The sequence below is a fragment of the Debaryomyces hansenii genome, assembly GCF_000006445.2.
Source record: "Debaryomyces hansenii CBS767 chromosome F complete sequence".
Classification (NCBI taxonomy): Eukaryota; Fungi; Ascomycota; class Pichiomycetes; order Serinales; family Debaryomycetaceae; genus Debaryomyces; species Debaryomyces hansenii.
In genome coordinates this window covers 956,793-972,631 of record NC_006048.2, presented here as the reverse complement: position 1 = coordinate 972,631, position 15,839 = coordinate 956,793, and the positions used below count along the sequence as shown (strand labels likewise).

At 35.6% G+C, this 15,839-nt stretch overlaps 8 protein-coding genes and 1 non-coding gene across 9 annotated transcripts; 6 read left to right on the top strand and 3 right to left on the bottom strand. All coding sequences in view use genetic code 12, as the record gives it.

Moving 5' to 3' along the window:
• Positions 1-475: 475 nt before the first annotated feature.
• On the top strand, positions 476-2,254 carry DEHA2F11308g (DEHA2F11308p; the record flags this gene model as incomplete). The annotated part of the gene is made up of 1 exon (XM_460856.1): positions 476-2,254. One exon carries the CDS (start codon positions 476-478, stop codon positions 2,252-2,254), a length of 1,779 nt encoding a protein of 592 aa, XP_460856.2.
• A 249-nt stretch (positions 2,255-2,503) lies between these two features.
• Positions 2,504-2,959, bottom strand: DEHA2F11286g (DEHA2F11286p; the record flags this gene model as incomplete). Its single annotated transcript, XM_460855.1, has 1 exon — positions 2,504-2,959. One exon carries the CDS (start codon positions 2,957-2,959, stop codon positions 2,504-2,506), a length of 456 nt encoding a protein of 151 aa, XP_460855.2.
• Positions 2,960-3,084: 125 nt separating this feature from the next.
• Positions 3,085-3,176, bottom strand: DEHA2F11264r. Its single transcript is given in 2 exon segments — positions 3,085-3,129; positions 3,139-3,176. It is a non-coding gene; the product is annotated as a tRNA-Ser (tRNA).
• A 479-nt stretch (positions 3,177-3,655) lies between these two features.
• DEHA2F11242g (DEHA2F11242p) lies at positions 3,656-6,253 on the top strand (the record flags this gene model as incomplete). Its single annotated transcript, XM_460854.1, has 1 exon — positions 3,656-6,253. One exon carries the CDS (start codon positions 3,656-3,658, stop codon positions 6,251-6,253), a length of 2,598 nt encoding a protein of 865 aa, XP_460854.2.
• A 327-nt stretch (positions 6,254-6,580) lies between these two features.
• DEHA2F11220g (DEHA2F11220p) lies at positions 6,581-7,537 on the top strand (the record flags this gene model as incomplete). The annotated part of the gene is made up of 1 exon (XM_460853.2): positions 6,581-7,537. The coding sequence occupies one exon, from the start codon at positions 6,581-6,583 to the stop codon at positions 7,535-7,537; it is 957 nt and encodes a 318-aa protein (XP_460853.2).
• Positions 7,538-7,754: 217 nt separating this feature from the next.
• Positions 7,755-12,680, top strand: DEHA2F11198g (DEHA2F11198p; the record flags this gene model as incomplete). The annotated part of the gene is made up of 1 exon (XM_460852.1): positions 7,755-12,680. The coding sequence occupies one exon, from the start codon at positions 7,755-7,757 to the stop codon at positions 12,678-12,680; it is 4,926 nt and encodes a 1,641-aa protein (XP_460852.2).
• A 150-nt stretch (positions 12,681-12,830) lies between these two features.
• DEHA2F11176g (DEHA2F11176p) lies at positions 12,831-14,132 on the top strand (the record flags this gene model as incomplete). Its single annotated transcript, XM_460851.1, has 1 exon — positions 12,831-14,132. One exon carries the CDS (start codon positions 12,831-12,833, stop codon positions 14,130-14,132), a length of 1,302 nt encoding a protein of 433 aa, XP_460851.1.
• Positions 14,133-14,212: 80 nt separating this feature from the next.
• DEHA2F11154g (DEHA2F11154p) lies at positions 14,213-15,199 on the bottom strand (the record flags this gene model as incomplete). Its single annotated transcript, XM_460850.1, has 1 exon — positions 14,213-15,199. The coding sequence occupies one exon, from the start codon at positions 15,197-15,199 to the stop codon at positions 14,213-14,215; it is 987 nt and encodes a 328-aa protein (XP_460850.1).
• A 127-nt stretch (positions 15,200-15,326) lies between these two features.
• On the top strand, positions 15,327-15,773 carry DEHA2F11132g (DEHA2F11132p; the record flags this gene model as incomplete). Its single annotated transcript, XM_002770750.1, has 1 exon — positions 15,327-15,773. One exon carries the CDS (start codon positions 15,327-15,329, stop codon positions 15,771-15,773), a length of 447 nt encoding a protein of 148 aa, XP_002770796.1.
• Between the last annotated feature and the right edge of the window lie 66 nt (positions 15,774-15,839).

Below are 15,839 nucleotides of genomic sequence, written 5' to 3'. Positions count from 1 at the left end.
AGCCTTATGAATAACACTGCATGCTGTTGTTACATAACCCTTGATCTATTGTTATATGTTCCTTAATAATGCATGTTTTAATGGTTTTAGAATCAGAGATGAACAGATTTCAGCCCAAATCGCGAAACGCGAAACTTGAGATTCAAACATAGACAACGCGTTTGTTCTACATAATAGAGATGTAATTAAAAGAAGATGATTCCCATAAAATTCAGATTATAATTGAATATATAATTAGCACTATACTTAGTACCAGATTTGAATCCCAAGAGCAAATTACAAGATTTAACAAAGTTAACAAGATTAAAGAAGTATATTGAAGTTTTGCTGGTCCCCATAGAGCAATATCAGGGATATTAAGAGAAAGCAAAAAAAAAAATTCCTTCTTTTGAAATAAAGAAAACGAAATAGGGATAAGTTCAGGTATAAGCAAGGATTCTATTCGCAATCTAGTAGTAGGATTAGAAGATTTAAAATGTCAACCGCTGGAAGGTATATGGACAGAGTTCCGTTGAGGGAGAAGAACGCGGGTAATATTGCTGCGAGTAGTAGCAGAGAAAAGACCAGGTTGACGGAGACTCCCAACACACACAAGAGTCGGAAGATCACCACGCCACCAGAGAGTGTGCTGGTGTCGCGTAAAAAGAGTTTGATCTTGGAGACGCCGATTTCGAAGCATTTCAACGACGACGGGGTGAATGGTACCAGTAATGGGGAGACGGATAATACAAAGTCGGCATTATTGTCGCCAGCATTTTCGTCACCACAACAGCAGAGCCAACGCCGGATGAAGGATAGCTTTGATATACCGCCCAAACCATCGTTCGTTCAGTCGTCGTCGGCGTCAGTTGATTCGGATGACGAGAAATACAAGAGTAAGAAAAAGAAGAAGACCAAGAAGGACTTGAAGGATACAACATTCCAATTAGGATCCCACGATAAACCCCCATACTCATATGCTACGTTAATTGGTATGTCGATTTTGAGTAACCCCGAAAAGAGATTGACGTTGTCACAGATATACCAGTGGATATCAGACACATTTAAGTATTACCGCCGGGAAGAAGTAGGATGGCAAAACTCGATTCGTCATAATTTGTCGTTGAATAAGGCGTTTATAAAGGGAGAAAAATCGAAAGATGGCAAGGGCCATTTTTGGTGTATTCAACCGGGTTGTGAAGAACAATTCTTGAGATCAAAGAATAGCAAGAAGCATTCTTACCAAGAAATCATCGATCAAATATACGCTTCAATTAATCCTTCAAAATCATCGATTAACTCTATTCCATCTTCACCGAATGTTTCTAATGAAGATTTGAAGCGCAAAGCATCTGATACTGACGATGCAGCAAGCTACGAGGGATATGGGGACGATGAAGACCAAGAAGACGATGAAGAATACACAAGATCAATCTTAAATCCTCCTATCAAGAAGCAAAGGTTATTATCTGCCACCACTGGGAATGGTACATTGGAGACTATTCCAAATCTAGAGCCACCATTCAGTCAATGGCAGGCTACTCCAGGCGGGTTTAAAATCTCTAATTCACCTAATACCTCAAACTCCAACAACCCTCCACAATTTGTAATAAGTGAATCCCCAGGCAAGCCATTATTGGCAGGAAAAAACTTAACATTCACTTCATCCTTTAGCTGTAATTCAAACTTAGAATTATCTCCAATTAGGCCCAGTGAAACTGGTCCTCTATTAGAACCGTTAACACCCGCTAATAATGTCTACAGAAACGGGTCATTACTTAATCATCAATTATCAGCTTTCCACTATCAATCACACCATCCACATTTATCATCATCAACTACATCAACATTATTACAACAATCCATACAACAACCGCACAATGTTAAGACACCGAAATCATGTAGTAGGACTCCATTGAGAAACTTAAGAACTCCTCAAACGGCATCAATCATGAAAAAGTTGTGGAATTCACCATCATACTTGGAGGAATTCTATTATTCCCCATTGGTTTCCTCATCGCAAGCAGCTTTGAATTCCTATGATGATGACGACATGATAATGAGGGCTTTCGAACTGCCAAGCAACAATGCACATGGTCATAATAAGAGACCTTCAATCTCGTCAACTTCTACGAACTCCAGTAGAAATTTGTTCAATGATTTGAAGAAAATTGATCATTCTAGTAGAAATAGTTCGACGTCAAGCAACAATGACAAGGAAAGAACACGTTTACGCAGTGTTAGTGCATCTTCCACAGATAAGGATGATAATTGAATGGGAACGGTTTTAGGGGTGTGATGTTTAATTGTATATTATCGGGTATTACAAACGGTTGGGTAACTTTAATTATTATTTTCGTGTTATGTATTATTAATTTTATAATTTATTAGTTTCAGATTCTGTAGTAGTCTCATGCTTAACTGAGCCTTATCAAGTTTAAAGCTACAAACATTCGCCAGAAAGCCCTCTATGTAAAATCATTGAATGTGCTATTTATGCTATATCCACTTAATCTCCCGATCTCTAATCTGTACTAGCGCATCCTCTGCATCCACATGTAATGCACTCGACCCTTTCAGAACGGTCATTCTTGACTAACGTCGTCTTAGGAACACGGCATATGCATGTCGTTCCGTGGTTTTTTTCGTTGGTCATTATGCAATTCAAACAACATAGCTTTTCGTACCCTTGTTTCTTCCATTTAGCGATAAGATTCTTATTTGCATATTTCTGTTGTAGCAACCAATTATACAATTCTTGAGATATCAGCTCTCGTTCGTAATACAAACTATATATATATCTGTTAATTTGATGGTTGATCTGTATTATAGGCCATAATGATTGATTCTTGTTTTCAGTTTTGATAGATTTGGTCTGTGCTTCTCTCGATTTTACTAAAAGTTTACTTAGCGTGGGTTCTATCTTACTATAACCCTCTGGAGGTTGTTTGTTTTTTTTAGATGATGATATTTTAGCCATATTCTTCTACCCTTAAACAAACTGTCTATAAAAAATAAGAAAAGTAAATAGTAGCTACTCTTTACTATGGTGAACCACCGTAATCCATAATGCGCGATGAGAGCCAGAAAACAAAAAAAAAATAACGACAACAGCAGGATTCGAACCTGCGCGGGAAATCCCAACGCATCACTCTAATTATTCGAGTGCGTCGCCTTAACCACTCGGCCACATTGTCGCTTTATATCTTCTACAAATTATTTCTTCTTTATCATATGCTTGTATATAATCTTTTTGTAAAAAGATTAGATACGTGAATGCTTGCTCGGTTAGATGTCTGAACTTGCTATTTTGTTGCATAGAAAAATTTTAAAGCACCAGTAGGATATTAGCGAAGGGTTTGAAGCAGCTGTGCCTGTATATGAACCAATCGCCTTCTTTTCACGGTTGCAGTTTTATAAAACCAGGATCGATCTAATGGAATTATATAAATACTTATGTAATACTTGTTTATAAAGATTTATGTTTAGTGGCATTGGAAGATCAAAATAAAACGTAAAGCTGGGTTCAAAGATATATCGAAGAATTTTATATTGTTTCCAGTTACAAGAATACAAGATCCTATAAGGCTGGTTGTTTACATCGTTGGCTAGACTTTATTTTTATTGATTTATAGTCTATCTTATTGCCGAAGTCCATCAATACGCAAAAGCCAAAATGGCAGAGGCAACTCCTACATCAACGTCCGCCGTCATTACCACATTGGTGGCTAATTTGACACTATTTGGAGTATTCATTGGATGCTTCTTAATATTGAGGATCAAATTTAAGCGGACGTATTCGCCTAAGGTTTCATACGATTTGGTTCCGGAAGAAAAGAAACCTGACCCATTACCTAGAGACCCGTTGAGATGGATCTATATATTGTTGATGAAACCCGACTCGTTCATCATACAACAGGCTGGTCTCGATGGTTACTTTTTTTTGAGGTATCTCTTCGTCTTCGGCATTATATTTTTGTTTGGTATTGCCATGTTTGCAATTTTATTGCCCGTGAATGCAACAAATGGTGGATCTGCAAAAACAGGGTTCGATCAATTGGCCATTTCTAACATTTTAGACAAGAATAGATACTTTGCTCATGTTTTTATGGGATGGATATTTTATGGAGCCGTCATTTACATGATCCACCGAGAATTATTTTTCTATAACTCGGTACGTTGTGCTGCTTTATCATCACCAAAGTATGCAAAAAAATTATCATCAAGGACCCTTTTGATCCAGTGTGTGCCTGATACTATGTTAGATGAAAAGCAATTCTTGAAGATTTTTAATGGTGTTAAAAGAATTTACGTTACTAGAAACGCAAGAAAGTTAGAATACAAGGACAGATTAAGGCAGAATATGGTTACCAAGTTAGAAAAGGCTGAGAACAAGTTGTTGAAGTCTGCAGTTAAAGCCAAATTAAAGGCTGATAAAAAGGGTACTCCCATTGACTCAAATGCCGATATTTATACTTATGTTCCGGAAGAGAAAAGACCTAGACACAGGTCGGCTGGTCTCTTCTCGAAGAAAATTGACACCATAAATTACTGTAGAGAGGAAATTCCTAAGTTAGATAAGGAAGTTAAACTGTTACAGAAGAAATATAGAACATATCAACCAAAAAACTCCATTTTTGTTGAATTTGAGGATCAATATACTGCACAATTGGCGTTACAATCAGTTACCCATCATAACCCTTTAAGGATGGGTCCAGTACACACTGGTATAGAACCATCTGACGTTTACTGGAATAATTTACGATTATTCTGGTGGGAAAAGTTTTTCAGAAGATTATTCGCTTGTGCTGATGTTGTTCTTTTAATTATTTTTTGGGCTGTTCCTGTGGCATTAGTAGGTGTGATCTCGAATATCACTTACATTACTAAAGTTTTACCTTGGCTTGATTGGATTAATAACATGCCAGATCAATTATTAGGTATTATCACTGGTTTGTTACCAACAGCAATGTTATCACTCTTGAATACATTCTTGCCTATTTTTATCAGATACATGGCCAAGGTTGCAGGCTGCCCAACTCTTCAGCTGATTGAATTCTATACTCAAGATGCTTATTTTGCTTATTTAATGGTCAATGCGTTTCTTGTTGTCGCTCTTGCTTCTTCTGCTGTGTCAGTTGTTGAGAAAATTATTGATAATCCTACATCGGCGATGAAGATTTTGGCAACCAATTTGCCAAAATCGTCTAATTTCTTTATCTCATACATTGCATTACAAGGGCTCACAGTTTCTTCTGGTGCGTTATTACAAATTGTCGGTCTCTTCTTGTACTATATTTTAGGAGCTTTACTTGATTCAACTGTTAGGAAGAAGTGGAATAGATTTTCTGGATTAGGCACAATGTTATGGGGTACAACATTTCCAGTGTACACGAACTTAGCGTGTATTGTTTTAGCCTATTCGATCATTGCACCGATGATATTGATTTTCGCCTGCATCGCTTTCTTCTTGTTATACATCGCTTATTGCTACAACTTAACGTATGTATTCGTTGAAAGTCCTGATTCGAGAGGAATGCATTATCCAAGAGCTTTAATGCAAACCTTCGTTGGCTTGTATCTTGGCCAAGTTTGTTTATTGGGTATTTTTGTTGTCGGTAAAGGTTGGGGACCAATTGTTTTACAAGCCATTTCTCTCGGCTTCACTATTATGACCCACATTTATTTGAGAGACGCTTTTCATCACCTCCTTAGAGTGATTCCAATTGACTGCATGAAACCTTTGGACGGTGTTTCTCATACCCCATCGTTCCAAGGCAAATCGGATTACGAAGAAAAAATTTTGCAGAGAAAGAAAAGGTCAAAATCAAATCACTTCGAGAAGGAGATTGCCCGTGATAAGATGGCTCAAAAAGAAGTCAAAAACGATATTTTAAATATCGATATGGAACTTAACGAAAATGAAACGATGCAAACGTTAGTGCCATTATTGGCTGACAGAGATTTCAAGAGTACTAAATCATCCAACGCTTTCGTTAGGTTCTTTAGACCGGATGTTTTTCTTAACTTTAGACATGTGAAGGCTCTCTTACCAGCAACGTTTAATGTTGAACCGGAAGAAGTAGATGATAAGCATGCATATGATTCACCTGTGATTGCTGCACCTTTACCTGCTGTCTGGATTCCAAGGGACCCGATGGGATTATCTACGAGAGAAGTTGAAGAACATTCCAAATACATTAACATAAGTGATGAAAATTCTGGATTTAATGAAAAGGGTAGGATTATTTTCCTTGGTGAAGCCCCAAACTAGACATTTTCCAAATCCACGAGTTATAGTCTGATTTTTTCTTTACTATTCTACATGCATATTTATCTATATATTATTATACCTACATTACAATCTACGCCAGCTGTTGTAGAGTTCTTACGGTTAATAGTTTCGGATCATGGTTTCATGAATAATTTTGTAACCGCGGGGCAGCAAAAAAAATAGAGATATTACCTCGGCAAGGTGAATCGATAATGACAATAAACATTACCGCTTCTCTGTAGATAGGAATAACAATAAATTTTGAAGTAGATGTCTTTTTTGAAAAGTTTGTTATCGAAGAATGGTGAATCACTATTGCGTACAAATATGAACAACACAGCCATATCAAGGTTATTAATCACCAAACAGCATCTCAAACCGACTCGTTGCAACTCCGTTTTACATAAGCCACAAAGTAGTATAAGTAACGTTGACCAAGGTACTAAGTACACAACAGATTTTAAGAATTATGCTGTCAATAAGGAAAATGGACAAATTTTGTCTTATTTTCATGACGTTCCGTTAGATTTTGACATAGAGACAAAGACAGCGAATATTGTTGTTGAGATTCCCCGGTGGTCCAATGGTAAGTTTGAAATAAATACGGAATTGCCCGGTAATCCTATCACACAAGATGTCAAGAAGGGAAAAGTACGTTTCGTTAAGAATTTATTCCCTTATCATGGATATATTCATAATTATGGTGCCTTCCCACAGACTTGGGAGGATCCTAATACGAAGAATGAAGAGCTAGGTTTATACGGAGACAATGATCCGTTGGATGTGTGTGAAATTGGATCTAATGTTTGCCAAATCGGTGATATAAAACGAGTTAAAATCTTGGGATCTTTAGCATTAATAGATGATGGTGAATTGGACTGGAAAGTTATTGTAATCGATACCAATGATACGCTAGCACAAGAGATTCGTGATATTCATGATGTGTTTGTTAAATGTCCTGGGTTATTGGAATCTACTAAGCAATGGTTTCGTGATTACAAGTTACCGGATGGAAAGCCTAAAAATGAGTTTGCTTTCAATGGAGTTTACAAAAACCAACAGGAAACAATAGAGATCATTAAAGAATGCAATTTGTCGTGGCAGAAATTGATCAATGGGGATGTCACTAGTGGAAAGATTCCAAAAATTGAAAATGTCTCCTTTGCAAGTACTCCTGGGCATATTACAGAGTTTGATTCTAAAAGATTGTTAGATAATGCTTCCAAACCCCCTGCCAAAATTCCCTCAGAAGTAGACAAGATATATTTCAATGGCCAAGATTAGTTTACATTATCAACGCCATGATGTCTGAATGCATGATTTATTTATCTTATAATCGTAGTTAGTGTAGGGTTGTATTTCCATTTCGCAGTTATTTCCGATTTAGGAAGTCAAAAATTTCCACCATCTCACACATCGAAACAAAAACATATAAGCAACAGCGTAAAAGATATCCAATATCAGATCCGTACTATAAAGAGATATTCCTAAAGGTTTGAATATGCCTGTTTCTACCGTAGAGCTAAAGGCGGCCAAGGAAGTTAAACCTTTGAAACCCATTCAACCTACTCAATTATGGGGATTCGACAATGCCCTTTCATTATTGAAATCATATCAAGACCCATATATTCTTGATGCATTAGATGAATTTCTACTTCTAAACAGTAAGCTATTGTTGAATCCATTACCGTTTAAACGTGTGACCAAAAGTCCTAATAAGGAGGCTAAAGAATTATCGTTGCGTAATATTTTATATTCAGACATAACACCAAATAATATTAAAGACGCCGAAACCATAAGTAATGTTTTGAATTTAGATTACAACGATGTGTTGAGAGTAATAAGCCAAACTTGTAAACGGATCCCTGAAAGAAAGGTTTATAATTATGAAAAATTAAAATCCAAATTGCCAGATGATAGAGAAAAATATCTAGAAGAAGAAAGAATTTTGCTTTATTCCAGCAGAGTATTGAGAGAAAGAAGAATAGTTCTTCGCTTGGTTATTGAATTGTTAAACAATAAATCTAATTCAGAAACTTCGTCGACTATTCAGAACTTGGGAAAGGAGATATATCTTTCTAAAACATACACCAATGATTTAATAAATAGCCTCGAAGAATTGATCAAATCAGTTGCGAATAGATCATTTATTACGGGGGTTTCAGACTCATTAGATGAGATAATAAATACGGAAAGTCTTCTTCTAATTATTGATCAGATGAAAATATTGACTGAATTGCTCGTTCAAAACCCAAACATACAACAAGATACAGTAAATCATTGGTTTAAATTCATGAAGTCAAATAACTTTATTCAGTCATTGGGTCCATGTGTTTCACATAACGAATCTTTCATGTTAATGCAAGCGCTTGTTACAGTCATCTCGATATTGTTCTTAGATTTGGAGAACAACTATGGATCAGAAAGCGATTCTGATAAATTTATGAATAATGCTGAGGTTTTAAAATCAATTAATGACTCGATTACAAATCCATCCAATTTAAATTCTGTGGTCATGTACAGTTGGTCAATAATTTTATTAAGGAAATCATTACTCCTAGAGGAATACAAAGACCTTCCATCGTCAGTAGCATTTACGAAAGAATTCTCCATTCAACAAATGGATGACTCTATCAATAACCTAAATATGAGATGTGTTCAATTGGGTGTCTTTGAGGACTTAGCGAAGCTTAACAATTTGCTTAAATTTGATAATATTTACCCAGCGATTTTAACGTCCGTCATTTTGTCTGCTATGCCATTAATCTCATTCACACCAGAAATTGCGTCTAGCATTCAAAGCATTTTGAAAACAGCGCCAAATAGTGTACTTGAAAAATTCTTTGATAATGAAGCAACTGCAAATGCAATAATTTTGTCAAGAACCAAGTTCCCAGTATCTCTAACCCCTTACTTGAAACTTGCATCGATTAATGGTAATTTTGCTTTTAACGAGTTAGAAGAATTAAAGTCATATATTTCAGTCTTCAAGAAACAAGAATTTAATAACTTATATGAAATAGATGATGAGAATACTGAATTGGTTAAATTGACACAGTGGATTGATGTTTATCCACCATACGAAGTAAATAAAAAATTATCATTACTTCTCAATGTCGGAACAAAGGCAAAAATTTTACCATCTGCAAATGAAGATGAAGTCTTAGTTACGTTCTTATACAAATATAATGGTTGGGCATTTTTGGGAAGGGTATTGCAAAATGTTTCGAAAGTCTTTGACAGTTCAGATCCAGAAAAAGTAGAATTTGTCATAAACATATTAAACCTCTTAACAAAAGCGGTGATGGATAACAGTTCTGATGACGCTCAAACAATTTTGAAATATATGTCAGCCTATACAGATGATTCTGATATTGTCGAGGTTATCTTAAGATTGTTTGAACAAGCATTGCACGCCCGAAAAGTCGATATTTTAGAATCAGTTATAAACTTTTTGACTACTTCGATGCCGTTTTTGTCTTTTAGAATTTGGCCTTATTTATCGAAGTCTTCATTATTGTCAAATGGTGGTAAAGAAGGACTTGCATCAATAATATTTGGTGCTATTGAAATGGTAAATGGAGAATATTCGTTCACAGTATCTTTAATAAAGTTAGCAGACTCGTTAGTACAAAATTGCTTAACATTACAGGATGATTATCCAGAAAAATCGAAAAGTGCTATTTTGGATAGAATTATAAATCATATGATTCTTATATTCGAAAGTTTTATCCATTGCAGATTTAATGAAACTTATCAAAAAATGGAAATTGGAGTTCTAATTTTAGACATTTTATCAAATATTTTAGCAACCGTTCATGGAATTGATAACGAGAACAAATCATCTAATAGAATTGCGAGAATCTTCTCAGAATCATCTTCACGGATCATTGACTCGTTTTTAATTGCTGGTACAGAATTTTCAAGATCTGCATTGCCAATTTTATCTATGATTGAATCACTCAGTGCAAACATGAGCTTATATGAAGTCAGTGACATATCAGGATTCTGGTACGATAATTGGATACGTTGCTCCTTGGCATTTTCTCAACTTATAATATCTATTAGATCTGTGTTGAACTTGCCTCCATCTGCTTTTGAGAGATCATTATTTAACAAGTTAACGCTGTTGGTTAATACATACTCACAATATGAAACTTTGAGAAAGGACATTTTGGACTTAATAACCACCCTAACTAATGGTAAATGGCTAAATGAACCGACACCTTCTTTATTATCTCATTTAGGACGCGACCACGCCCAGGTTTTATTGCATTCGTTAGCCTCCGATTTAGAGAATTCATTTGATGATTATAAAATGAAGATATCATTATATGACTTTATCTGTGCCGTTATGGATGGTAATCAAGAAGGTCTATCAGTATTGTTTATTAGTGGAAGAGACGTCTTTGGTGATTTTACTAAGTCCTCTAATATAAACCCGGATGATCAAAAACCTATTTCATTGTTGAGTATCTTGAAGAAGAATGTTAGGGACATTAAGTATTATCCTAACTCTGTCAGTCTTCATTTGGCTGACGCAATTTCATTAGCCTTTAACTCCTGGACAACGGCCAGGGAGAATGATAATGATGTGGAATTTGTTGATGAGTTAATCCTTAAGATACAGTCACCTATTAACAAATCACCAGGAACTACAGAAGAATATATCGCAGCATGTTACGAACTTAAGTTAGTCTCCAAGATAGCAGAAATACTATCTTCTTTCTTATTTACCACTAAAAATGAGGTTTGCAAAAAAAATATCGTTAAATTGTTGACTTCTGATGATTTCATTGCTACAATGGAGAAGCTGTTTCGAATCAATAATTACCAACCAACATTGCATTCAAATTTGCAGATTGATTTCGAAAATACATTCACTGGATTCGAATTATCTCAATTCACTTGTTCTTTGTTGAAAAGAAATAGGTTTGGAGTTTCAACTGTATACAGTTTGGTTTTGATGGATAGACTCTTTAATAATTCTCCTGCCTGGGATCAATTGAGAGAACAAGTTGTTGCTTCAAGTATTAATTTGCAATATTTAAGTGCTCAAGCTTCGGTTGCAAAATCATTTGGCGCTTTACTAACTGCGTTTTGCCGAAGATTTCCTTCTGCATTGAATTCTAAATTTTTAAACTTGGTTTCACATTTATTAAAAATAAACGTTTCTGAGGGTGTTCCAGCAGATTTCTTTGCGGATGTGTTTCAAGGACGTATTGAATTGGCGTTTTTCATTGAGTACACAATATATACAACTCCCGATATAAAGAAGGATCTTAATATCGTTCTTGAAATTATTAAGGGCTGCTCAGAATTATTATCCGCTTCGAGTATGAATTTTCTTAAAAATTTGAATGAAGATTCCGGTAATTATAGACCTTTGCTCCGTATACTATATTGTTCCTTAAACATTGTTAAGGATGATTCTGGTATGTTGATTGAATACTTGAGCATTTTCCGTGACCTTTTTGAGCTCATTATTACTAAGGCTACGAAGAACTTGTTTATTGAAATTCAAAACGATGTTTATCTCTCTCGTACCGAAAAGAATCATGTGCCAAATAAGATGAATGGAAGATTGGATGACTTAATGTTGATCTTGTCAATATTGAAGGTTTTCGTCAATATGAAATCATCTCCTAGCTTAAATTATGAAATGGCTTCGTTAATTGATGATAATGGTACCATAAAGGCTCTTTTAAATCTTTATTCATTGTCCCATTTGATAGAGGTTAACGATGAACACATTTTTGCCCAGTTGAGTTTAATGTTCATTCAAGAATTGATGACAATCGAAGTCATGGCAGAAAGATTAATATCATCTGGAATGTTCTTGGTAATAGTTCAAAGTAAAATATCCAGTCCTATTGAATCTGGTGGCGTCAATACTCTCATATCACCACATTACCATAGAATTTGGACTAATGGGATTTTACCAATATTCTTAACAGCATTATCTAGACTAGGACCAAGCATTATTCCGGAAGTAAGCTTGGCACTTCAAGCGTTTGGTAAACAAATTGAATCATGTATTGAGAGTTGGTCCAAGGACTCCTCCACGATCAGAATTACGTCTTCCATGATATCTGAAACTAGTCAAATTTTACTATTATTCAAAATGTTACAATCATTGAATATTAACGATTATTTAAATCAAGCAGCCATTGCAAGGAATATTGAGACTGCATCTCATACCATTGACATGCAATTATTACCAGGTTTGGAAACTGAATCCAAGCGTGATGATTTTGTTGAATGTATCAACAATTTGTTGAAACACCCAAAGTTCTTATCCTCAAGAATACTTCCATGTTCACCAGAGGAGCAAAGAATGGTAGAAGGAGGTGATGTAACCTACAGAAAATTTATTAATAATTCGATTGACGAAATTCGCGAGTTAAAGGCTTTCTTCAATCAATAAAACGTTTATAGAAGTATGTATGTATTTGTACTAGAATAAAAATCAATCTTCATTTAGTACTCGTATAAATTTAGCGAAAAACGCGATATTTTAAAAGAGCTTGACGTTGAAATATTTCCAATTCCAAGTAATCACAGTCTAAGAACATCCATGTCGGTCTCTCCTTTCTTGGTTAGTGCGCCTGGTAAGGTAATCATATATGGAGAACACTCAGCAGTTTATGGTAAACCAGCTATTGCCGCGGCACTTAGTTTGAGAGCATATTTGTTAGTTACACCATGCGAAGATGTGAACGATATAAGATTGGATTTTCCAGATATTGGGTTATCGCATTCTTGGAATAAAGAAAACATACCCTGGGAAGATATCAGAAAATTCGTTACGTTTAAAGATGAAAAGCCTGTTGTTACGGAGGAATTAGTACCAGAAATCGTTGATTTATTGAGCACGGTTTTGGCTGATGTTGAATCTAAATTGCATTATACCGCTTGTCTTTGCTTCCTCTACTTGTATGCAAATTTATCTAACAAGGACGTTCCAGGTATGAGGTTTATTGTCAAATCGACATTACCCATTGGAGCAGGGTTAGGATCTTCAGCCTGTACAGCCGTATGCCTCGCTAGCGCATTGGCTCGTCTTGGTAAACATGTTTCAGCGGCATGCCATACTTCTACTGAGAAAGTTTATAAGAAAGAAAATTCTGATCTAGACTTCATTGATAGCTGGTCTTTAATGGGTGAAAAATGCTTTCACGGTAATCCTTCGGGAATTGATAACGCTGTGGCTACGTACGGTGGTGCTGTCATGTTTCAAAGGACAACGATACCATCCAAACCATCTGTCCGTACTACTATGAGAAATTTTCCACCTATCAAATTGATACTTATAAATACCAAAGTGCCAAGAAGCACAGCTGCATTAGTGGGTAATGTTGCTCAAGTAAATAGGACCTATCCTAAATGCGCAGGCTCGATTTTAGATGCAATGGAGCATTTAGTATTTGAGGCATATCAAATAATGATCAGACCATCTTTTGGTAAAGAAGAGAAAGATCAATTACGTGAATTAGTCAATATTAATCATGGATTATTGGTTGCTTTGGGTGTTTCCCACCCTGCCTTGGAAAAAATCAAAATTATCGGAGATACCCATGGTATAGGTTCTACTAAATTAACTGGCGCTGGAGGTGGTGGCTGTGCTATTAGTTTGGTTCATGATGACGTAGAGGAAGAAGTGATTCAAAAGGCAATCAAAGAATTTGAAAACGAAGGATATGAAACTTTCGAAACTTCGTTAGGCGGTAAAGGAGTAGGATCATTATCATTAGAGGATGTTGACAAAGACAAAAGGGATACTGTATTTTCAGCCGAAGTCTTTTCTAGTTACAAGGATAGAGACGAAGTTGAAAAGGCATTAAAATCCGACATATACGAATCTTGGAGGTTTTGGTAGTTTCAGGTCATAATAAAATAATAGATTGCAAACGAAATGTTGCTAATGTATATAACCTATTTACAGCTTTACTATAGAAATTAAATACCTCTGTTAAATTCCAAGTATTCAACCTCATTACCATTTTTATCTTTTAAGCCATGGAATTTTTCTTCCAATTGAGTTGCCAATAATTGTCTTCTTTGAGGAAATATTGCTAATGCAAACGGCAAAGCTGCCAAAGCAGTTGTGAAAATTAATCCCATATTAGTAGCGATCTCCCACTTTTTGGATTTACCCTTCAAGAAGCCTGATTTCTGTAATTTGACTAAAATTAAAGGTGGAATAACCATCACTGGTGTTGCGTTTATAACACGACTGGCAGCAGTCTCACTAACAGCATACACAGCAGCGGTTTGAGAAATTCCGACTTCTTTTCCTTCTTTATCGTAGACATTAATACCCTTTTTAATTTCCTCACTTCTCATTAAGAATACATTGACAACACCTGCAGACACAACGGCTGCAAATGGAACTAAACGGCCTAAGATCATTCTGGTATTAGGTCTTAACGATTTCAATCTTGGAACTATAGCATTTAAACCTAAGGCAACTGAACAAGAAGCAGTAACCGCCATAGTATAATTTGTAATAATCTGTTGAGTGCTCAAAGGATGTGATTTATTAGCATTAGCAGTATTAATAGCAACGTTTAAGGACTGGTTCGCCACCTGCCAAAATATCGTTCCTGCTGGACCTAAGTTTGGCGTCAACATACCAGCTGTAACAACTAAATTAGACAAGACACATGAACTCATTCTAAATGGTAAAAATACAGTTTCTCCAGTATCTGGATGTAACGTGGAATCTAAAACTCTTTTAGCCCTCCATAATTCTGGAGTCATAGTTGGTCTTACACCATTACGGTATTCCCAGATCATTATCTTTGCTGTTTGAATGTCTTTGGTAGAATTCAACAACATTGTTGGATCGGAGATTTCAGCACAATGTTTTACTCTTCCCCAATATGATGATAAATCATATTTCGATTCAGGTAATGGAACTGGTCCCGAGATTGAGGATGCCATATTCAAGATACGTATATAAGTGATACTTAAAAGATAAATTGTGGATTAAGAGGGTTCGATGAGTGATGAAATGCGATTAAATTTAATTTTTGTACAATCTTTCTACACAATAGAAACTAAAGACAATATGGTAAGGAAATTAGGTATAACATTAGGTATAGGCGTTGATATTATCAAAACAAATAGGTTCAAAGAATTGCTATTATCAAAGGGTAAACTCAATTCACGATTTACTAGTAGAATATCGTCAAGAATATTACATCCAGAGTTCGAGTTACCGAAGTTCAATGAATTTAAGGATAACAATAAATTGAACGAATGTATATCTCTAATATCAGGTAGTTGGGCTTCAAAGGAAGCAGTTTATAAAACCTTGGATGATGAGTATCAAAGACAATTTCAGTTTAAAAATTGGTATAGATATTATAACGAGCAAGGGAAGCCTTTTATACGAAGTGATTTCTACAAGAAAGAAAACGAAGAATTTCAATTGAGTGTTTCTCACGACGATGGGTTATTAGTAGCAACTGTCTTGAGACAGGAAATTTACGAATTGACGAACGAGGATTTATAGGTAATTAGAATAATTATAAGTATAAGACAATATTGAAAAGTAGTCTATCTACGATACGGCGACGAG